Source organism: Hippocampus guttulatus, chromosome 10 (genome assembly GCF_054856545.1).
Source record: "Hippocampus guttulatus isolate MCC_2025c chromosome 10, RoL_Hgut_1.0, whole genome shotgun sequence".
In the NCBI taxonomy this organism is placed as follows: domain Eukaryota; kingdom Metazoa; phylum Chordata; class Actinopteri; order Syngnathiformes; family Syngnathidae; genus Hippocampus; species Hippocampus guttulatus.
This window is the reverse complement of record NC_141270.1, coordinates 18,393,937-18,414,354: the sequence shown is the minus strand read 5'-3', so window position 1 is coordinate 18,414,354 and position 20,418 is coordinate 18,393,937. Positions and strand designations below refer to the sequence as shown.

General features: G+C 43.9%; 2 protein-coding genes across 4 annotated transcripts; one reads left to right on the top strand and one right to left on the bottom strand.

The window, feature by feature from the left end:
- Positions 1-158: 158 nt before the first annotated feature.
- On the bottom strand, positions 159-2,530 carry tmem97 (transmembrane protein 97). Its single transcript, XM_086122256.1, has 3 exons — positions 2,309-2,530; positions 2,073-2,217; positions 159-821 (listed from the first exon to the last, which is right to left on the bottom strand). Exons 1-3 carry the CDS (start codon positions 2,447-2,449, stop codon positions 547-549), a joined length of 561 nt encoding a protein of 186 aa, XP_085978382.1. The 5' UTR covers positions 2,450-2,530; the 3' UTR covers positions 159-546.
- Positions 2,531-2,711: 181 nt separating this feature from the next.
- On the top strand, positions 2,712-19,517 carry tslig3a (tRNA splicing ligase complex subunit 3A). 3 transcript variants are annotated; one of them, XM_086122255.1, is made up of 8 exons: positions 2,712-2,962; positions 10,177-10,325; positions 11,819-11,953; positions 12,508-12,689; positions 15,483-15,563; positions 15,642-15,758; positions 15,884-16,051; positions 18,673-19,517. In XM_086122255.1, the coding sequence occupies exons 3-8, from the start codon at positions 11,851-11,853 to the stop codon at positions 19,288-19,290; spliced, it is 1,269 nt and encodes a 422-aa protein (XP_085978381.1). In that variant the 5' UTR covers positions 2,712-2,962; positions 10,177-10,325; positions 11,819-11,850; the 3' UTR covers positions 19,291-19,517. The 3 variants fall into 3 exon arrangements, with proteins under 3 accessions (XP_085978381.1, XP_085978380.1, XP_085978379.1); XM_086122254.1 differs by having other exon boundaries at positions 2,712-3,001; XM_086122253.1 differs by lacking the exon at positions 2,712-2,962 and adding an exon at positions 9,522-9,656.
- The last annotated feature ends 901 nt before the right edge of the window (positions 19,518-20,418 follow it).

Here is a 20,418-nt window from a genome sequence, read left to right as displayed (position 1 = left end):
CGAGGGTAGAGGTCATCTAAAACACCAAATTCCGTGTATGTACTTATTTTTATTATTTGTGGGTCATAAAGAGGTAATGAACAAATTATTTATTTTAAACACGGTCCAAACACGAACCAGGTGGTGCGTGGATCCCAAAAATGCAGACTAAGATAAACTGAGTTCAAAAAATCATTTATTTTTAGAAAAATGAAGTATCAACAAAGTATAAACATAAATCATTGGCAACAACAAAGCCAGGAAAACCAGACATGAACAGAAAGCGGTTGCAAACTGATCATCCAATTGACTGGATGTGATCAGGCAAGGCACATCTTTAAATGGTACTACAGTTGACAGAAACAAACCCCAGTGACAAAAAGGAAGGAAGGAAGTGTCTTTCCACTTGAATTCCACAATTAAGTGATCCACTTATTTTATCCAGATTTATTGCGGAATGGCATAATTAATAAAGTTAAGTCGGGGGAAAAAAAAAGTTAAAAAATAAAAATAAAAACCTGACGAATAAGTGATCTTGAAAAAAAATCATGAAACTTTGGCAACATTTTAATACTTCTTCTTTGTTTTGTTTAGAAATGTATTTCCAAATTTAGCAGGATTGTATGTGGATGACAGCAGCATGGTGAAGAGTAGTAGTACGGGGACAAATAAGTATGGAGCATATATGGCAGCAAGCATCCAACGTTCCTGCCATGTCTGTGGAGACCACCGGCTTTCAATAGTGGAGTTATGAAAAAGGATGTGGGACAGAATCGGGATCAATGTGGTAGCAACATGCGTGGAATAAATAATGGCCGGAGTCCTGATCCAGTGACAGCTCCCTGAAAGAGAGGAAACACTTTTGATCAAAAGGTTAACAATTTTATCTTGACATGAACCATATTTCTATGGGACAGAGCTGCAGTATTTGTGTATTTGTACAGTATTAATGTATTTGTCATGTTTCACTGACTGAAAATCTACAGCCCCAGATGAAACAGTAAAAATCTCTTGGTCAGGAGCTGCATGTTTGTTCAAGGTCATTGGCCATTGATATGTGATACTGAGCAATCAGTTACATAACTGTTTGTCAGTCGAATTTTAGTTTTTATTTGTGACAGTACAGTATGCTTGAGGAAAATGGCCTCAAAGAGTAGGTTTGGATTTTTTAAAATTTCTGTTGAATTAGTTTTTACGAACTATCAAAAAAGTATGAAATGAAAATCCTAAAAGGTGCTTAAATAACACAAAGTTGATTTTTTTAATCAAGCTGATTCTCAACCGAGAAAAGTTTTTGTACAGCCGTATATCCCGCCTCCAAACACATTGTCGCTCTGTGACTGGTTAGGCTCCGTAGAAATCAGAAATCAGGGGTCTTGGGACAAGACAGATTCATGATGTTTTGTGAACTGACATATAGCTTGTAGGCAAGGTTATGGGTCCACTGTATATCCTCAAACAATCTAATTAACCTTTTCATAAACACATGTCAAAAATCATGAAGTTTAATTTAGGACATATAACGGTAACGATATTTTGACATTAAAAGTTTGAAAATATTCATTCGGCAAGCCCCCTCGCTGCCCATCTTTAAAATCCGCCTCAAAACGCACTTTTATTCTTTGGCATTTGACTAAGCATGACCCAAATTATGATCTTAGTTATACTTTTTGGTGCTCTCTACCGTCTTTGTTACTGAGTTGTTGCTTTACTGTTGTATACAGTACGTTGGCTGCTCCATGTACAGCACTTTGTGTGCAGCGATGGCTGTTTGAAAGTGCTCTATAAATACAGTTGAGTTGAGTTGAGAAAATATTAATTTCAGATACATTTTTCTTAGTACCAATTATTATCGTAAATGATAACTGGCAATATTTTTATACTCACCAGTAAAACTAAATGACTGTAAAAATTAATTAATATGGCATGTCGTTGCCATTTCACACACATACAAACATTTTATCAGAGTATCAAAGATGAGTTAATAAAATTACTTGTTGCAACGCATTGGTGATTAGCGTTATATTATTACGTAATTACGGTAATACGTTTCAAGAACGTTCGAGTAAAAGTGGACGATTTGGTAAGCTTACCTTTAAGGAAAGCATATGCTGCAATCGGGAAGAAAGGCAATTGTAGCAGACCTTCACAGACGATGAAAGATTTGAACCACTCTGGGGGGTGCAGGAGCATTGGATCTTTGTATTCCTTTGAATACCACTGGAGTAGGTCTCTCAGCTAGAGCAAAGACATTACGGACAGATATACGGACGAATGTGTCAAGGCCACTGAAAGGGTACTTAAACCTCATCTATTGTGCAGCACTTACAGCTTCGGGATAAAAATATCCCGGTAGAACAGTTTGCAAGTCAATAAATAACGTGATAGGAATGTGAGATATAAAATATAAAGCAAATATTTTTTCTAATAAACGAATCCCGTTCATCCTCGCTAAGCAATGAACAAACATAAAACAAAAAACAGATTTATTAGAGGACACGGAAAGCCCTTCCAGACAAATCAATGTAGCGCCTCTCCAAGCGAAAGGGAACTCAAATTGTGCAACTCAGTTCAAACATAGACCGGTATAGATGCCGCGGTGACTGTGTCCACGACCGGTATAGATGCCGCGGTGACTGTGTCCACAACATAGACATCCATAGATTCCGGATCGATTCTGGACCTGAGTTCAGCGAACGAGTTCATACGAAGTCATTCGACAATGGCGACCCCATCAGACACAGACCGTGAACGGCAAAACATAATTTGAGAGAGTCTAAAGAAATATTATGCTTTAAAAAATATTACATTTATTTAGTTATTCTTGTAAGTTGAGGGGTTCGTAGGTTTTAGATGGATTGCTCTATGTTTAGAATGGGCAAAAAGGAGAGGACGACTTCGTTTGAACACAGCTCTCTTTTTTTTTATTTTTCCCTTTTTTAACGGCTGCCTCCTCACTCTCCAACGAACACTCCCCCTTCCGGTAACGACCCACCTTCCTGCTTTTCTTCCCCAATCACATGTAAGCAACATAAGAATATTTCAGGACGTATTAAACAGAGTATAATTAAGGTAACTAACATAAAAGAATATAATGCTTAAATATAAAATGATAATTAACAATTTTACAAAAGCTTACATTGTAAATAACTTCAGGTAACACAATGTGATTTATACTGACTTCACGAGGATATGTCGTTATCTTCTTGAATGAAGTTTTTGGCAAACTGAATGAAATGTTTTGAAGACAATATAAATTAACGAAATTATGAAGGTTTGCTGGAGGTCAAAATATGGTGTGATAAACCAGGACTGTCACGTTGGGCCCGAAGCGACAGAATAATCGCTTCGTGCGCAACTACTAGAGATAAGTGGATCCCCGAAATAGCAGACACAGAAAAGTATTTTGTCACAAAAAAATGAGATTTAATATAACACAAAATCCCCGTCTAAACGGACAACAGAAAACGCTGGTCAAAAGAGGGCCAGGAAATAATAACGAAGCAACAGAAAACGCTGGTCAAAAGAGAGGACCAGGAAAATAACAGAAAACGCTTGCGAAACAAAAACAGCAAGGAGAAAGCTCTTAAGTAAAATACCAATCAAACACGAGAGGAATATTAAGGCACGCAATATAGTCAAGTAAGTCAGAGTTTTAACCGAGAAGGAATAGACGATAGCAAATGGCACGGCATGGAATACTCCGGCAGTGAGTTGACTGTCGGAGTGCCTAGATATAGCAGGTGCAATCGTCAACTAATGGGTGGCAGGTGTGCAGGCGGCAAGCAAGAACGCCTGCCCCCTGCTGTCAAATACGGAACGTGACAGTACCCCCCCCTCAACGGACGCCTCCCGGCGGCCCACCCGGCTTGGACGGGTGAGATGCGTGGAAGTCACGAAGAAGGGACGGATCAAGGATCCAGGAGCGGGGGACCCATTGCCGATCCTCCGGCCCGTAGCCCTCCCAGTCGACCAGATACTGGAAACCTTTTCCCCTGCGCCGAGAGTCCAGGATGGCCCGTACCGTGTACACCGGGTCACCATCGACGACCCGCGGAGGAGGGGGCGGAGTGGGAGAAGGAGCCAAGGGACTGGTCGCCACCGGTTTGAGCAGAGAGACGTGGAACACGGGGTGAACCTTCATGGTGGCCGGCAGCCGGAGCTTGACCGCGACGGGGCTGACGACGGACTCCACCACGAACGGCCCGGTGAATCGGGGCCCCAATTTCGCGGACGTGCCGGCCAGGCGCAGGTCCCTCGTCGCCAGCCACACCTCCTGCCCCACTTCGTAGGTTGGTGCTGGGCGCCGACGACGGTCCGCAACCTGCCGGTTCCGGGTCGCCGTGCGGGACAGTGCGGCTCTGGCCTCCCTCCACACGTGATGGGCCCGCTTGAGGTGGCACTGCACAGAAGGGACCTCTATTTGTCCCTCCTGGGACGGGAACAGCGGTGGCTGATACCCGTAGGCCGTCATGAAGGGGGACCTTCCAGTGGCTGAAGAGACGAGGGTGTTGTGCGCATACTCCACCCAAGGTAAGTGGTCGGCCCAGGAAGAGGGACGGTGGAGACACACACAGCGGAGGGCTGCACCCAGATCCTGGTTGGCGCGCTCCGCTTGTCCATTGGACTGTGGGTGATACCCCGAGGTCAGACTGGCCGTGGCCCCGAGGGACCGGCAGAACCGCTTCCACACTCGGGACACGGACTGGGGCCCCCGGTCCGACACTATGTCCAAAGGGATGCCATGGAGACGGAAAACGTGCTTGATGAGGAGGTCGGCGGTCTCCAACGCCGACGGCAACTTGGACAGGGGAATAAAGTGGGCAGCTTTTGAGAATCGGTCCACGATAGTGAGAACGATGGAACGCCCACGGGATGGAGGAAGGCCCGTGACAAAGTCCAGGGCGATGTGGGACCAAGGTCGAGGAGGAATGGGTAATGGCTGGAGCAACCCCGCCGGAGGCCGATGCGAGGCCTTGCCGCAGGCGCAGGAGGAGCAGGCATTGATGTATTCCACCACATCCTTCCGAAGCTCCGGCCACCAGAACCGCTGGGCGATGAGATGCACAGTCCGGTTCACCCCAGGATGGCAAGCCACCTTGGACCTGTGCCCCCACTGCAATACTTCCGAACGCAGCGGTGGGGGCACAAACAGCTTCCCCGCGGGACAGTCAGCCGGGACCTGGACCCCATCTTGAGCTTCCTGTATCTTCCGCTCAATCTCCCACCTCAACGCCCCCAGGATGCAATGAGCCGGGAGAATGGCCTCCGGCGTTCGGTCCCTTTCCGCGGGGTCGTGGAGACGGAAGAGGGCATCAGGTTTGGTGTTCTTGGATCCCGGACAGTATGTGAGGGTGAAATTAAACCGGGTTAATAGTAGGGCCCATCGGGCCTGACGGGAGTTCAGTCTCTTGGCGGAGCGGATATATTCCAAATTCTTGTGGTCCGTGTATACAGTGAATGGCTCCTTAGCCCCCTCGAGCCAGTGTCGCCATTCTTGTAAGGCCGCAACCACAGCCAGCAGTTCTCGATTGCCCACGTCGTAGTTTGACTCGGCGACACTGAGACGACGAGAGAAAAAGGCGCAGGGGTGCGACTTCTGGTCGACCGGGGAACGCTGGGACAAGACCGCCCCCACTCCCGAATCCGATGCGTCCACTTCTACAATGAAAGGGTGGTCAGGGTTAGGATGTTGCAGCACGGGGGGATTAGTGAATGCTGTTTTCAAATTTGCGAAAGCCGAGTCCGCATCCGAGTCCCATTGGAACGGGACTTTAATGGACGTTAGTCGGGTCAACGGGAGTGCCTTTTGGCTGTAATTGCGAATGAACCGTCGATAAAAGTTAGCAAACCCCAAAAAACGCTGTAGCTCCTTGCGGCTAGCCGGTGTCGGCCAATCCACCACCGCCTTCGTTTTGATGGGGTCGGCTCTCAGCTTGCCCCGCTCAATAATAAACCCCAGAAAAGAGATGGCTGGTACATGAAACTCACATTTCTCTGCCTTGACAAAGAGCCTATTTTCCAATAACCGCTGTAGAACAAGTCTGACGTGTTGTTTATGCTCCTGCAACGACCGGGAGAAAATTAAGATATCATCAAGATAGACGAAACAGAAAATATTCAGCACGTCCCTTAACACGTCGTTGATCAGGCTTTGGAAAACCGCGGGAGCATTAGTCAGCCCGAAAGGCATGACTAAATATTCGAAATGACCCAGTGGGGTCTTAAAAGCTGTCTTCCACTCATCTCCTTCCCGGATGCCGACCAAATGGTAAGCACTACGTAAATCTAATTTTGTAAAAATGGTGGCCGATTGCAAAGGAGCGAAGGCGGAGTCTAACAAAGGCAGCGGATACTTATTTTTGATAGTGATGTCATTGAGCCCACGATAGTCCACACACGGTCGTAACGACTTGTCCTTCTTTTCTACAAAGAAGAATCCCGCACCTAACGGTGATCGCGATGGTCTGATTAGACCTGCAGCGAGCGAGCTGTTTATATACTCAGTTAATGCCTCTTGTTCCGGTTGAGACACCTGATAAAGCCGTGAACTCGGCAGCGGAGCGCCCACTTGCAGGTCTATGGCGCAGTCGTATGGACGGTGTGGGGGCAAAGAGCTAGCGCGATCCTTACTGAATACCTGTCGTAAATCATAATAGCAGTTTGGCACTCCGTCAAGGCAGATGATTTCAGGGGAGTCGTCGCCGGCACGTTCGCATCCCCCTACGGCTGATCGTAAACAACGCTCATAACAGTACGGGCTCCAAATCTCTATTGCCGGGCGCTCCCAGGAAATAACGGGGTTGTGAGTCTTGAGCCAGGGCAAGCCGAGAATAACCGGAACGGCTCGAGACCGCATTAAATAAAACCGTCTGCGTTCGACATGGTTTCCGGATACTTGGAGCTTTAGTGGTTCGGTTCTTTGTGTTACAACCGCCAGGAGGCGCCCATCGAGATCATGAACGCGCTTCTTCTCGGCCAACTCTTCGATAAAACAGCCTAACTCTGAGGCGAGGTCGGTGTCGATAAAACAATCATCAGCCCCTGAGTCTATCAGAGCCCTGATCCGCCGCGCCCGGGACGCCCCATAGATCTCCCCTTCGAGTTCCAGTCTCTTGGGGTGCCCCGGCCAGGAGTCGGCTCGCCGAGGCTCGGGAGGCTCTGCGCGGGGTCGTGACTCACAGTACTCGGTGAAGGTAGTTGGCTGAGGTTCCGGAGGACCGGGAGCGGCGTGAGGTCCTTGTGGGCCGCTGTCAGACCAAGCCCGATCGTTGAACCGGCGCTGTCTCTCCTCCGATCTGGAACTTCCGCCACCCAGCTGCATCGGCTCCTCCCTGGTGACAGCATTCCAGGATCGGGGGTGGTCTCCGGACCCAGCTGCCCGAGGCGTCTCGCGGGATCCCCCGCGGTACGTCGCATGCCGGAACGGGAACCAACCACCTCCACGCTCCCGGCTTCTCTCTCTCATGCGGTTGTCCAACAGTAGGGAGAGATCTATTAACTCCTCTAGGTCGGAACTATTGTCGCGGGTCGCTAGTTCATCCTTGAGCTGGGTGTTCAATCCGCGACGAAACAATCCACGCAGCGCCCTGTCCTCGTAGCCACTCTGGGCGGCCAAAATCCGGAACTCAATAGAGTAGCCCGCAACGGATCGCCTCCCCTGGTGGAGTTCGAGTAGCCGACCCTCAGCCTCTCTGCCCCGGATGGGATGGTGGAACACCCGGCGAAACGCTGCCACGAAGCCGGGGAAAGAAGATCGGAGGTTCGGCTTTGCGTCGCTCATCGCCATAGCCCATGACGCCGCCTGACCTGTCAATAAGCTCATTACATATGCAACCTTCGCGTCATCAGTAGCATAGACGGAAGGTTGCTGGTCGAAGATGAGCGAGCACTGGTGGAGAAAGTGCCCACACCGACCGTGCTCACCCCCGTAACGTGGGGGGTGTGGAAGCGACGGTTCCCTACTCATTGTGGGGAAGGAGACGGGTGCCTCAGTGGTGGGATGACGAACCACCGGGGGAGGTGCTCTCCGTTCCTCCAATTGTACAATACGGGGTTCGAAATGATCGAACCTATGAGCCAGCGTGGAGACCGCGCCGCGGAGTTCCGTAATGGCTTGGCCCTGCTGACTCATCTGTTGCTCTTGACGGAAATACCAATCAAACACGAGAGGAATATTAAGGCACGCAATATAGTCAAGTAAGTCAGAGTTTTAACCGAGAAGGAATAGACGATAGCAAATGGCACGGCATGGAATACTCCGGCAGTGAGTTGACTGTCGGAGTGCCTAGATATAGCAGGTGCAATCGTCAACTAATGGGTGGCAGGTGTGCAGGCGGCAAACAAGAACGCCTGCCCCCTGCTGTCAAATACGGAACGTGACAAGGACAAACACAAATGATCAGAATCACTTCAGCCATCTTTGTTATCAACATTTGCCTAAAATGCTTATCGCTTGGAAGTGGCAGGATAATTTACACTTTACACTTTCCCTGGAATGCAGTAAAATGCACATATCAGTGGCTTTCCGTCAGGGCCTTCAAGGCCTCGGCAGGTTTAAACAGTATCAGAAACACGGACCGAAATTTACAATTTAAATGAAGTGGAAATAATTTATTTCCAATAGTCTTTTGTCTTTATTTTTCAAGAAAAATTGGACTTTATGCGGCTAGTTCACTAACACAGCTTTGTCAAAGTGGCTTGTTCTGGATTTCTTTGGGGCGGCGGGAGCGGAGGGGGGCAATTAATGCGTAATAATGAATGAGTGAGCAATTTAGTCTACACACTGCAACTTCTCACCCCATAATTATTGGATTTGGAACAATTGGAACAAATTGGGTTGATCTGGTTGTTTGCAGCGTTCGGCCGTTGGCAGTGCATTGGACTCCGTCGGCCACTGTAATAAATTTACCAGTAAATTATCCATCCATCCATCCATCCATTTTCCGAACCGCTTGATCCTCACTAGGGTCGCGGGGGGTGCTGGAGCCTATCCCAGCTGTCTTCGGGCAGTAGGCTGGCAACCCTGAATCGGTTGCCAGCCAATCGCAGGGCACACAGAGACAAACAACCATCCACACTCACATTCACACCTAGGGACAATTTTAGAGTGTTCAATCAGCCTGCCGCACATGTTTTTGGAATGTGGGAGGAAACCGGAGTACCCGGAGAAAACCCACGCAGGCCCGGGGAGAACATGCAAACTCCACACAGGGAGGCCGGAGCTGGAATTGAACCCGGTACCTCTGCACTGTGAAGTCGACGTGCTAACCACTGGACTATGTTTGTTAAAAATATATACAGTATACAACAAACAAACTTAACACACATTTAACTTTGTCCTCAAGAAGGAAGCCCGAGATGAATAACACCGTACTTCAAATTTTACATTTGAAAACAACAACAACAACAAACAAGTAATGTGCAGTCTTATTTTTTTTTTTTTTTTTTTGCTGCTTTGATTTGACAGGCTCCTCACAGTAGTTGGCGATATTGCACCCGTACCACAAGTTGCTGAGTAGAAATAAATTCAGCGAAGAAGGCAGGCGACGTCAGTCCAATTGAGTCCAACTGAGTCCAACTGGCCCATTCGTATATTTGACATTTTGTGATTTTTGACCGGACGCAATAATTATTAACATGGAGAATGATATTATAGTTTCTCTTGAGGACTTGGGGTAAGTGAAGGGCGTAGGGAATCTCAATTATAGTATGAAACAATGTCCAGTTGGCTAACCATGCCTCAGTCTGTGTAACAATGTGACGTGGTCTGCTTTAGCTAAACCCATTTTTTTAGATAACATTAGTCAGACAGTCATTTTAATCAGCGCTAAAGATGGTCATTATAACGTCGCAACAACTGTTACAACGGAGGCTTTTGGGGGAGGGGGGTCTTCTCAACAGCACCTATCGCTCTTGAAACGAAACTGCTGTGCTGTACTGTAATTGTAATTGTTGCTGCGATCAAGTGCAGTTCCTTTTAAAGTCCACCCTCGCTGGAAAGTCGTCATTTGTTTCAGTTTCGTCACGATGTATGCGTGCATTCTTAAATTTTGGTCAAATTTACAAATGGGTCTTGGTTCAGGCGCTCTCAATTTAGCTACAGATGATCTAATTAATAAAATGGGCACCTTGAGTTGATGAGGAAAAATATGGGAGTTGCGTCAAGACATTTTAATGTGTGGTTTGTCATTGAAGGTATCAAGGCCCACTGTTGGAGGACGGAGCCCTGGAGTCAGCTGTGAATGGTGGAGCTGTGTCCCCGGAGTTTACAAAACTCTGTGCTTGGATTGTGTCAGAGCTCAGACTTTACAGTAAACTGGAGGAGAATGTCCATGCCACGAACTGTAAGCTTTTGAATCTTAAATTGCAACACTTAATAACTGCTGCTTTTTTTTTTAGTCCATCACAATTCCCGCAAAACCCCGTGACACTTGCTTCAAATTGAAATGCATTGTCATTTTGTGTTGTATGAGGGCAGCCAAATGATGTAGTGACATATTTGTCTCTCAGTTCTGAAGTTCAGGGGGGTTTCCATTGCAGCTTTTCTCTGTGGACTTTTTTTTTTTGCATGTTCACCCTGCGCTTGTATGGGTTTTCTTTGGATACTCCAGCTTCCTCCCACATTCAAACAACATGCATGTTAGGATAATTTAATATTCAAAATTGTCCATCGGTGTGAATGTAAGAGTGATTCGTTGTCCTGTGTGCCATACGATTAGCTGGCGTCCAGACCTGTTTCCGGATCTCAAACTTAAAGGAAGTGCACATGATACGCATGGTGTGGGGTCAATTATTATGAATACCCGACAGACAGCACTTACTTTGCTCCATATATTTGATGCTACCGTACTCTATTTGTGCAGCACTGCCACTTCCAGTCAACAGTCTTCATGCCCTTTGCAACAAACATTGGCAGATATTACCAGAGACAGCTTTTACATAGACACCATCTTGAGTATGACGCTGATTTCAGTGCTTCCGAGATGTCATATGAATTTATGGCAAAAAGATGTATTCAGGCTATGAAAAGGACAATTCAATTAATCACCTTTAAAAATTATTATTATTATTATTACGTAAACCCAGCCCCAGTCGACGCGTGACTCCGTAATGGCTCTGGTAAAGTGAAGTGATTTGTGAAGAGGGATCTTTCATCGAGCCAGAAGTTATTGCATTAGTGTGTTTTATGGCTACTACGGCCCCATCCAATGTGGCGTATACAATGACATTGCTTTGCAAAGGCCACCGGGTGCAACAGGTGTCTGCAGCAGAAAAAAAAAATCTATATTCATTTTAGATGTCCCAAAAAGTTTTTGGTTCTCATGATTTCATTTTTTGAATAGGTTCAAATGGCTCATTAGTTGTTGTCCCCCAGTCTAATATGTCCTGCCTCACTTGCTGTACTGTGATTGTTCCAGGGACCATCCAAATGCGCGATGTATGAGATTTAAACATCTGTAATGTATAAAAACAGCAATTAACCATGTTAAATTTATGTTGCCATCTCTTATTTGTGCGCACATCAACATCTGAAAATACTAAAACGATAGCTATAATATTACAGATTTCATGGGTATAACGTTTTCCTCTGCCACGAGGAGCTCACACAGAAGCTTATGTTGAAATACGCATTATGAGGAAACTCTTCATCCATAAAATGAATAAAATTTTGGGGCCATCAGTGTGATATTTTTACAGGTTGATGTGGGCAGAAGTAGAGATGTCCACGTACATTTTGGTGACTAGTGTTTGAAGTTTATGATATACCGAATACCGTATATGTTTTAAATTTTACAAGGACCAGAATACAAGGTAGTTGTTCTTTTACCTATTGCAGGTCCTAGTGAGGCAGAGGGCTTCCAGCTGGAGATGAGTGGTCTGTTGACAGAAGTTGCTTGTCCTTACTCTGTCCTCACAAGTGGAGCTGTCACCCAAAGGCTTCTCAACAAGAATGACTGTTTGCTGCTGCTCTGTATGGTTTCAGTATTGTCAACTTTTCTTTTTGTATCACACAGCATGTAGAAGTCTCTTTAACTGGATTTAAACTGCATGGTTCAAGTGACATGTTTTTTTTATTGATAGATTGATTGCTGCTAAGTGGCACAATTCTGATGTGCGTCATGGCAGAGTGAAGAGATTAAAAACAAAAACAAAACCTTCTGCAATTGAGTATCATCAAATGAAAATCTGTTTTTTTCTAATCACTGAAATCTGATCTACTGGATATCTTCCAGTGCAACTGCAGCCTCAACAGACAGATTGGTTTTGAGATTTAAATACATGCTCAGTGAAGTGTACAAACCCTCATCGAATCAGTAAAACAAACGAATAAAAAACATCAGCTGTCTTAAGAAGATATAAACTACAGAAAAAGCATATATCGTCGTTGCATTCTCTTTGGGCATCCAGCTTTTATTCAAAACGTGACAAGTTGATTCTATAGAGCCAAGGGCACTATTTTAGCAAACAAGGTATACCAAATCGAATATGGCTGAAATAATGAGTGTGTGTCATTTTTCATTTCAGCCTTTCTGGTATCTGAGCTCGAGGCTTCGAGGATGATCGTGGTAAACACACCCCAGAAGAAGGCCCAGGAGTCTGGTAGCCCTGCCTTCCAGGAACTAAAAGGCATCTGCATGGCACTGGGCATGTCCAAACCTCCAGCGAACATTGCCATGTTCCAGTTCTTTAGTGGTATTGAAAAGAAGGTCAGTTTGTTAAAGCAGAGTATGGACACAATTGTACTGTTAAAGTAACATTAAGGATTAATTAAGATAAACCAAATGGATAAGAAACATGCATTATTGACCAGCTGAACAAAGCAAAGTTGAGGAAAAAACACACTAATTTTTCATATCAATATGCTTAATTTTCGTATTTATGGTTGAGTGCTGGTTGATCTGTCTTTATCGTATCGAGATATGAACATTCAAGATAATATCAAAATGAGGACAATGTCAGTCACATGGCCTTGCCACACGTGTAAATCTCAGTTCAACCAACCATATTTCTCCTTTCAAGTTTGGCGTTAATCGACAGTGAAAACCAGCATATGACCATCATCTTGTGGAGGGCAAGAGGGAGGAGGGAGACACCCCCCCCCCACCCACAAACACAGACCGAATGAGTGACGCGCAACTGCTGCAGCCTAGACACCACACGCACAAAATCCACTTCCATATTCAAGTATATACGGAGAGTACATGTTGTTTTCAAACATTATGTGATGATAAATCATTTCAAAATAACGTGGATAAAATAGCAGACATTATGTTTTAAAATTGTACAGCAGCCCGTGCCTCGCCGGTCAATTCAGCCGATGACAATAATCTTGTGGAGGCCGAATGGACCGGCGAGGCGTGGGTTCGGTCCTATTTCTGTCGCAACGCACGTTTACATTGAGTGCCACCATCTTTTTATAGATCCATAAAATGCGACATTATATGGAGAGCCTCAAAACGCAATCCAGGCTGGCATAGTTCTTAGCGCTTGGAGTCCGCACATTGCATTGACCAATATGTACACAACCATCGTCATGTGTGGGGGTGAATGGTTCACTTTTTTTCTCTATTCTCCCCCTCAAGCCACACAACCCATCCATCCACATTCTGAAACTCTTATCTGTACTACGGTTGTACATGGACAAGTTGGTATAGAACATCACGCTCTTGGATGCAGATAACATGCACACGCATGCAAACACAACAAACAATTTTACCGTAGCATAAAATTATTTATTATTAAACCACAGTTGCATTACAATGTGAATTGAATTATTTTTAATTTATTGCAGACTTTAATGTTAATGGATGTCAGTAAGTTAAAAAAAAACATTTTCCACGTCCTTTTGGACTGATATTTTTTCCTTTAAAAATTTGTCAGAGATGTTCGCTTGGACGGTCGACAAAGGCTCGAACACAGGAACAGATTGTCTTTCTCTGCCGGCAGGAGGCACCGTTTTCAACGAAGCCACTCAGTGTGAGCTTCCCAACTGACACCCGACCTCTGCAACCTCTGCCGGCCTTTTTATTGATTGTACATGCAAATTACAAGAAACATCAGAAAAACACTCCCATGACACACCTCTGGACGGCCCCATTGGGTTGCCCCTCAGACAAAGCATTCTCTTGGTACCAGCACGAACATCCAAAAACTAACAGGCACGTGTACATTTTAACGAGCAGTGTCTCCTTGAATTGATATGTCTGTAATTCTGGCTCGTGACCCTTTTTCATGATGGAGTGTTCGAGTACTCCCTTCCATCCAAGGTTAAATCTTCCTTTCCAAGTTGGTCAGATAACAGGCACCAGTGTGTCTACTAATGATGTAGTCAGGTACCATCTGCTTGGGTCCCTTGATCTCTTGATGCTTTCATTGTGTGCAAGATGCTCTGAACACAAGCATTTCGAGGTCAATCAAGCATGTAACGATGAAACTTTAAAACATGACAACATTGTCTTTTTCTATTCTAACAAAATGTTTACTTTTCACTGAGCCCATAGTAATATCGCTGTTAAGATAAGAAATATTTATTTGTCCCACACTGGGGAAATTTGCAATCTTCAGCAGCAGAATTGAAGGGGTTGGGGGTAGAAAGAAAAACGAAGTATTGCATGCACATGTTGTATCTTTGTCTAGGTATGCAAGGAAAAATATTGGGGAAATTACATTTTTACCATATCGCACAGCCCTACTATGGGCAGTGTTAGTCTTCCGGTATATTAACTCAACATGCTGTGAAAATCTTTGCAAGCACAAGGAAAACATTCAAAAACTGTGCGTAATGGCTGCTGTTGACCTGATTGGAACCAGAACCCATTATTTGTGAGAGAACAGTGCAAATACTACTCTCACTCCTCCAAAAGTATGCGAACAGTGAAGCCAAAACTGTGTGCGAAGTCTTTTGATTTTGGTTGGTAAATTCTGAACATAGTCACATCCCCAGTCATAAGAGCCTATGCAAACTTTTGAAACCATGTTATCTCACTTGTTTATTTTTGCTCTCCCTCTCTAAAAGATTTTCACTTGAGTTGTACAGGGCATATACTGTAGGTCACATCAATGGTGGAAAAATATTACTTTTTTTTTTTAAAGCAGACATTAATTAAATGTTGAAATTAAGTTTATGAGTTAAAATGATTCCATTTAAGAATCACTTTTGTTATGTCCTATTTTTGGAGAATCCAAAGTGTATGAGTGAGGGGGTACTCATACTATGACAAAATGGTTAGGAACCACTGCTTTACGCAATTGTCTTTTCAAAAAGTTAGTCAGTGAACTGTTGTAAACTCACAAGTTGATATACCCTTGAATAATGATAACTTTGAAATGCCTATTTGTATTTACCTTGATCAAAAATACCAACTTTGCATCTTATCTCTCTTTTAGTCATATTAATCTCAATGATGTAGAAATGCCTGGTCTTGCAGTAGTGTCATATTTTAAAATGTCTGTTGTATTTTCTGACGCTGCTTGTTTTTGTCTGTCGTCGTGTTTGGTAGCTCAAAGAAGCCACAAGTCGAGTACCACCAAATCATATTGGAGACCCTTTGTTGAAGAAAGCCTTTGGACCTGTGCACATGGTAAACTGGGAAGGAATATTGTTTGGAGAAAACACAACACTGTAATTCAACTATTGACTTCTTTTCATCCTTTGACAGGAAAAAATTGAAGCCATTAATCAAGCACTTGTAAATGAGTATGAAGTGAGAAGAAAGATGCTGTTAAAACGTCTAGATGTGACAGTGCAGTCTTTTGGTTGGTCAGAAAGAGCAAAGGTATGCAGCATCTTGTTTCAGAAGAAAGATGAAAAATGTGCTGTTTTCTCTAATTTTCCCTCTTGGGAATGCAATATATATATACAGTATATATATAATATATATTTTTTGTTTCTTCACTATAGACGCAGGCTGGGAATTTGGCTCAAGTTTATCAGCCGCTACGTTCTGCCCTGGGTACCAAAAGCAAAATCTCTGTAGCGCACCTTCTTGCAGCACGACAAGATTTCTCAAAAATTCTTCGCACAAGCAGTGGAAGGTCGAGAGAGAAGACTGCTTGTGCCATTAATAAGGTGAGTCAATCAGTTTAAAAAAAGAAGAAAATATAAAAACCTCGATTTAGGGTTGAATTACACCAGACAAAGAAGCAATTCAATCCATGCGAGGTACATCATAATAGACTGTATAGTTTTAATTCACCATGCGCATTTAGCTTCCGGAATCTAAATAAGTCAACACAAAGTGCATATTTTTCTTTTGGCACCCAATGACGCAACAGCACCATCTGCTGTTGTATGACGACACATTCAATTGTTGTTGAGGACTAAGTGGTGGTAATACGATGGTGCAATGAGCTCATTGCATATAATCTCTTGCACTGATAAAATGCGGTTCGGTCTTGTCCAGTTTTGAAAAGTTCTTATTGTATATACCATGTAATAGAATATAATTTACGGCGATGGCAAAACTGCATTTCACAAACTGACATTGTCTATATGAAACCTCCTCCAGAAGGACTTAGATGCATGTCTCCTCTGACATCCATGGATATGAAAATACGGTAGTGCATGTAGCCAATGTTCTTTCCAATTGGCAGAAAGTCACAAAAGTAAAAAATGCAGTGTTTCACAAATTACAATATTTCATGTGACCAACAAGGATCTTAAACACAGAAATATTGGCGTTCTGAAAAGTGTGTATCAGTAATAAGCTCTGATTACTTTGCTGGGCCTCCTTTTGCTTTAATGATAGGATCATGATGGCCTGGCATGGAGGCGATCAGCTTTTGGTGTTTGCGTAGCCCAAGATGCTTTGATATTGGGCTTTATGTCACCTGCATTCCAGGGTTTCTGTTTCCTCATCTTCTTGACAATAGCCCATACATTTTCACTGGGGTCCATGTTTAGTGAGTTTTCTGGCCAATCAAGTTACTGTTATTCCATAGCTGCTAAAACAGGGATTGGTAAATTTGGCTTTGTGGGCAGGTGTCACATTCTGCTGGAAAATAAAATAATTGTTTCCAAAAAACCAATAGGCAGCGGGAAGGATTAGGTGCTCTAAAATTTACAGATAGACTGCTGCGTTGACTGTGGACTTGATAAAAGACAATCGATCCATACCAACAAATGTTTCCTCAAACCATTACTGGCTATGGAAACGTGGCAGTGGACTTTCAGCAGTTTGGCATTTGTGCTTCTTCAGTCCCTGGGACCTTACTTTCCAAATAAAATGCAAACATTTCTTTCAGCCTTTCATCTGAATAGAGGAATTGGGACCACTGGGTAACAGACCAATACTTTATCTCCTTAGCCTAGCAAAGGTGCTTATAGCATTGTTGTTGGTTTCGGAGTGACTTGAGTCATGCAATTAATTCTACAGCTACAGCCCATGTCATGCACACGTCTATACATGGCGGTTCTTGATGTACCGACACCAACCGTAGCCCACTCCATATGAAGCTTCACTAGATTTTTGAATCACTGTAGCTTGAAATCCTCTCCATCCCTGTCACGAGTGGACCTTTCTGTTTCCTCATCTTCTTCTTGACAATAGCCCATACATTTTCACTGGGCTATTTCACCAAATTGTTTTCCCCCTTCGTTTGCAATTTCTTTTTGAGACGTTTGAGACGAGGGAGTGTTTCAATTATTTTATGTTCTTTCATTTTTTTTTTCACAACCGTCAAGTCAGCAGTCTTTCTCAAGATTCTGAAACCCACAAAACTAGACTGACACAATTTTAAGGCTGAGGAAAACCTCTGCAGCTTTTTCCATGAACTAGCTGACACGATCTGGACATAGGGAGTGTCCAGTGTTCAGCTTTGTCATGATAATCCAATTTAGTAAAACACTGCATTTTCTATTATGTGTTTTTACAATAATCAAAATTGAAACAAAGGCTTGAAATATTTCACTTTGAGAATGGTGAACATACAAGTTTCACTGATTGAAACAAGTTATTGAAATAAATGGACTTTCCCCTTGTCATTCAATTTTTTTGGTATATGGATAGATTTTTTTATTTCGTGTCTGGAGAAGTTAACTGCATACAAAGGAGCCCAAATACGTATAATTGTTTCATGAAACATGAAAAGTTAAAGTGACAAAGCCACATATTTGTTCGTGTTCCTATTGTACCGTAATCAGATTTATGATTTACTGATTTATGTTTACGCCACACTTGTTCGGCAGATTTTCGTGAATACTTATATAACTTATAATAAGTTGAATACTCCAAGTTAAATTGTTGAGTAAGCTAACAACTCTAATTGAAATAGATTAGCTGTCTTTCATGTTGATTCCTGGCTGCAACTGTTGTGAAAGCGCTGTATAAATAAAGATGTAATGTTTGCTTACCGGTAATTTGCCTTTATGTTTGCGTAAAACAAGATTAATTTCTTGCTTTTTGGTTTAAAAAAAAACTATATGGGGGGGGGAAAACCTTGTAGGAATGATCACAAATTAAATCACTGTATTGAGGGAGAAAAATAGCAATTGATTATTTTTCAAACTTGTTCAGCCTTATGTGGGCATTCCCAAAACCCTTTCCTCTCGCTGGTCGAAGGAGAAATGTGACCAGGCTTAGAGAAAAGAAATGTCTCCAATTTGTGTTTGTTTGTTCTGTCATAATGGGAGAAAAACTTTGGGGTCAGTATTGAATGTGCTGTTTCATATTTTTCTTTTCTTCCTACCAGGTTTTAATGGGTCGCGTGCCAGACAGAGGAGGCCGTCCCTGTGAGATTGAGCCTCCCCCTCCAGAAATGCCTTCATGGCAAAAGCGACAGGATGCCCCCCAAGGTAGTGGTCACTATGGCGGAGGTGGGCATGGCGGGAGCAGGGGGGGTAATGATCATTACTATCAAGGCAGCCGAGGAGGCTATGAGAGAGGTGGAGGAGAAAGAGGAGGCAGGGGAGGAGGCGGCGGCGGCAGAGGTGGAAGGGTGCAAGGAGGCTGGGGAGAGGGGGGCGGAGGAGGGAGAGGTGGTTACAACAAAGGCCAGTATCAAGATTTGGGCGGTCATCAGGGGGGAGGCGGAACGAGAGGTGCTTACCGAGGAGGCGGAAGCAACCAAGGAGGCCCCCAGGAGTCCAGCCACCATTCAGGCTATAATGACAATTACCACCAAAATGGAAACTGGCATCAAGAGAGAGGTGGCGGTAGAGGAGGCAGGGGAAGAGGAGGCCGAGGAGGCTGGGGAGGGAGAGGAGGCCAAAATTTCAATCAAGGAGGACAGTTTGAACAGTTTTTTCAACATGGTGGCCAGAACTACAACCAAGCTGGCTTTAATCAAAGCCGCCACTACACTAGTTGAAGGTAGCAGTGTGGGACATTAGAGCCCAGTCCGCAATCGCTGAAATAACAGGTTGACAAGGCCTTATCAAGCTCACATTTTCAGCATGTTTCATCAGACTGGTCATCAGTAAATGCAATGTGTATACTCAAGTACATAAATGTACGTGTAAATGTTTACATGAAGATGACATTTTTTTTGTCTCCCTCCACCATGTCAATTAAAATAAACGGTGTCAGTTAAACTTATTTAACTTGAAATCAATTTAGTTGTTTGGGTTTTTTTTCTTTTCATTTATAACACTTCACTGCTGTCCATCAGGAACAAGAAGAGGGTTATCTGCAAGTCTGTGGTATTACACAAAGGGTTCTGCATTTTTTTTTTGTTACACATGCTTATTTGGACTCTTATTTTTATGGCCAGGGTGTATTTTGTTACTTGATAACAGCAAATATAATTGATTAAAAACAGGTCAAAATGTGTTGTTGCCCTTAGATTGTGAGCCTACAAATGTAGATATTGGACTCAGTGGATTGCATGAGAGAGTGACTGAGCAATAAAATCATCAAAACAAACATTTTCTTTCCCCCTGTTTGTCAGAATGCCTTATGAACAAATTATACTCCAATAAATTAAAATATGAGTAACTCACTGTAGTAGTGGCTAGCCTGTCTGCCTCACCGTTGAGAGTTGTGGGTTTGAATCTCGACACTTGCTATTCAGTGTGACGTTTGCATGTCCCTGTGCCAATGTATGTTTTCTTCTCCCATTCCAAAATCAATCAGGGACTTTAAATTGCCTGTAGGTGTCCTGCATTTTACGGGCTGCCAGTCTGGGGTGTACTCCACCCCTCACAGAAAGTCAGGTGGGTTCGGCTCTAGCTCACCGGTGACACTAATCTAGACAGGCAGCACAGAAATTGAAGCAATTGAAATAAAATAGGTGGGCAGTGGCATTCATTGCATTCAGGAAGCTTACACAATAAATCTACTTTTCTCAGGATGAAGGATTTTAGAGTGTTTTCATTGAACTTATTGTTTGTGAAATGCCGAGATTTTAAAGTGTTAATGTGGCGCCCTTTTACACATCACCGACCTGGTATGCATGGCATGCAACACAGGGTTAGTCATTTCATATATCACTGGTGTC

Bases quoted from the DNA above. Each gene is read 5' to 3' on its own strand.
- tmem97 (XM_086122256.1), bottom strand. From the start codon at position 2,449: ATGTTTGTTCATTGCTTAGCGAGGATGAACGGGATTCGTTTATTAGAA. The intron at 2,218-2,308 runs GTAAGTGCTGCA...TCTTTGCTCTAG, and splicing joins GATATTTTTATCCCGAAGCT to CTGAGAGACCTACTCCAGTG. The intron at 822-2,072 runs GTAAGCTTACCA...CCTCTCTTTCAG, and splicing joins AGCATATGCTTTCCTTAAAG to GGAGCTGTCACTGGATCAGG.
- tslig3a (XM_086122253.1), top strand. From the start codon at position 9,619: ATGGAGAATGATATTATAGTTTCTCTTGAGGACTTGGG. The intron at 15,564-15,641 runs GTAAACTGGGAA...ATCCTTTGACAG, and splicing joins CCTTTGGACCTGTGCACATG to GAAAAAATTGAAGCCATTAA. The intron at 15,759-15,883 runs GTATGCAGCATC...TCTTCACTATAG, and splicing joins GTTGGTCAGAAAGAGCAAAG to ACGCAGGCTGGGAATTTGGC.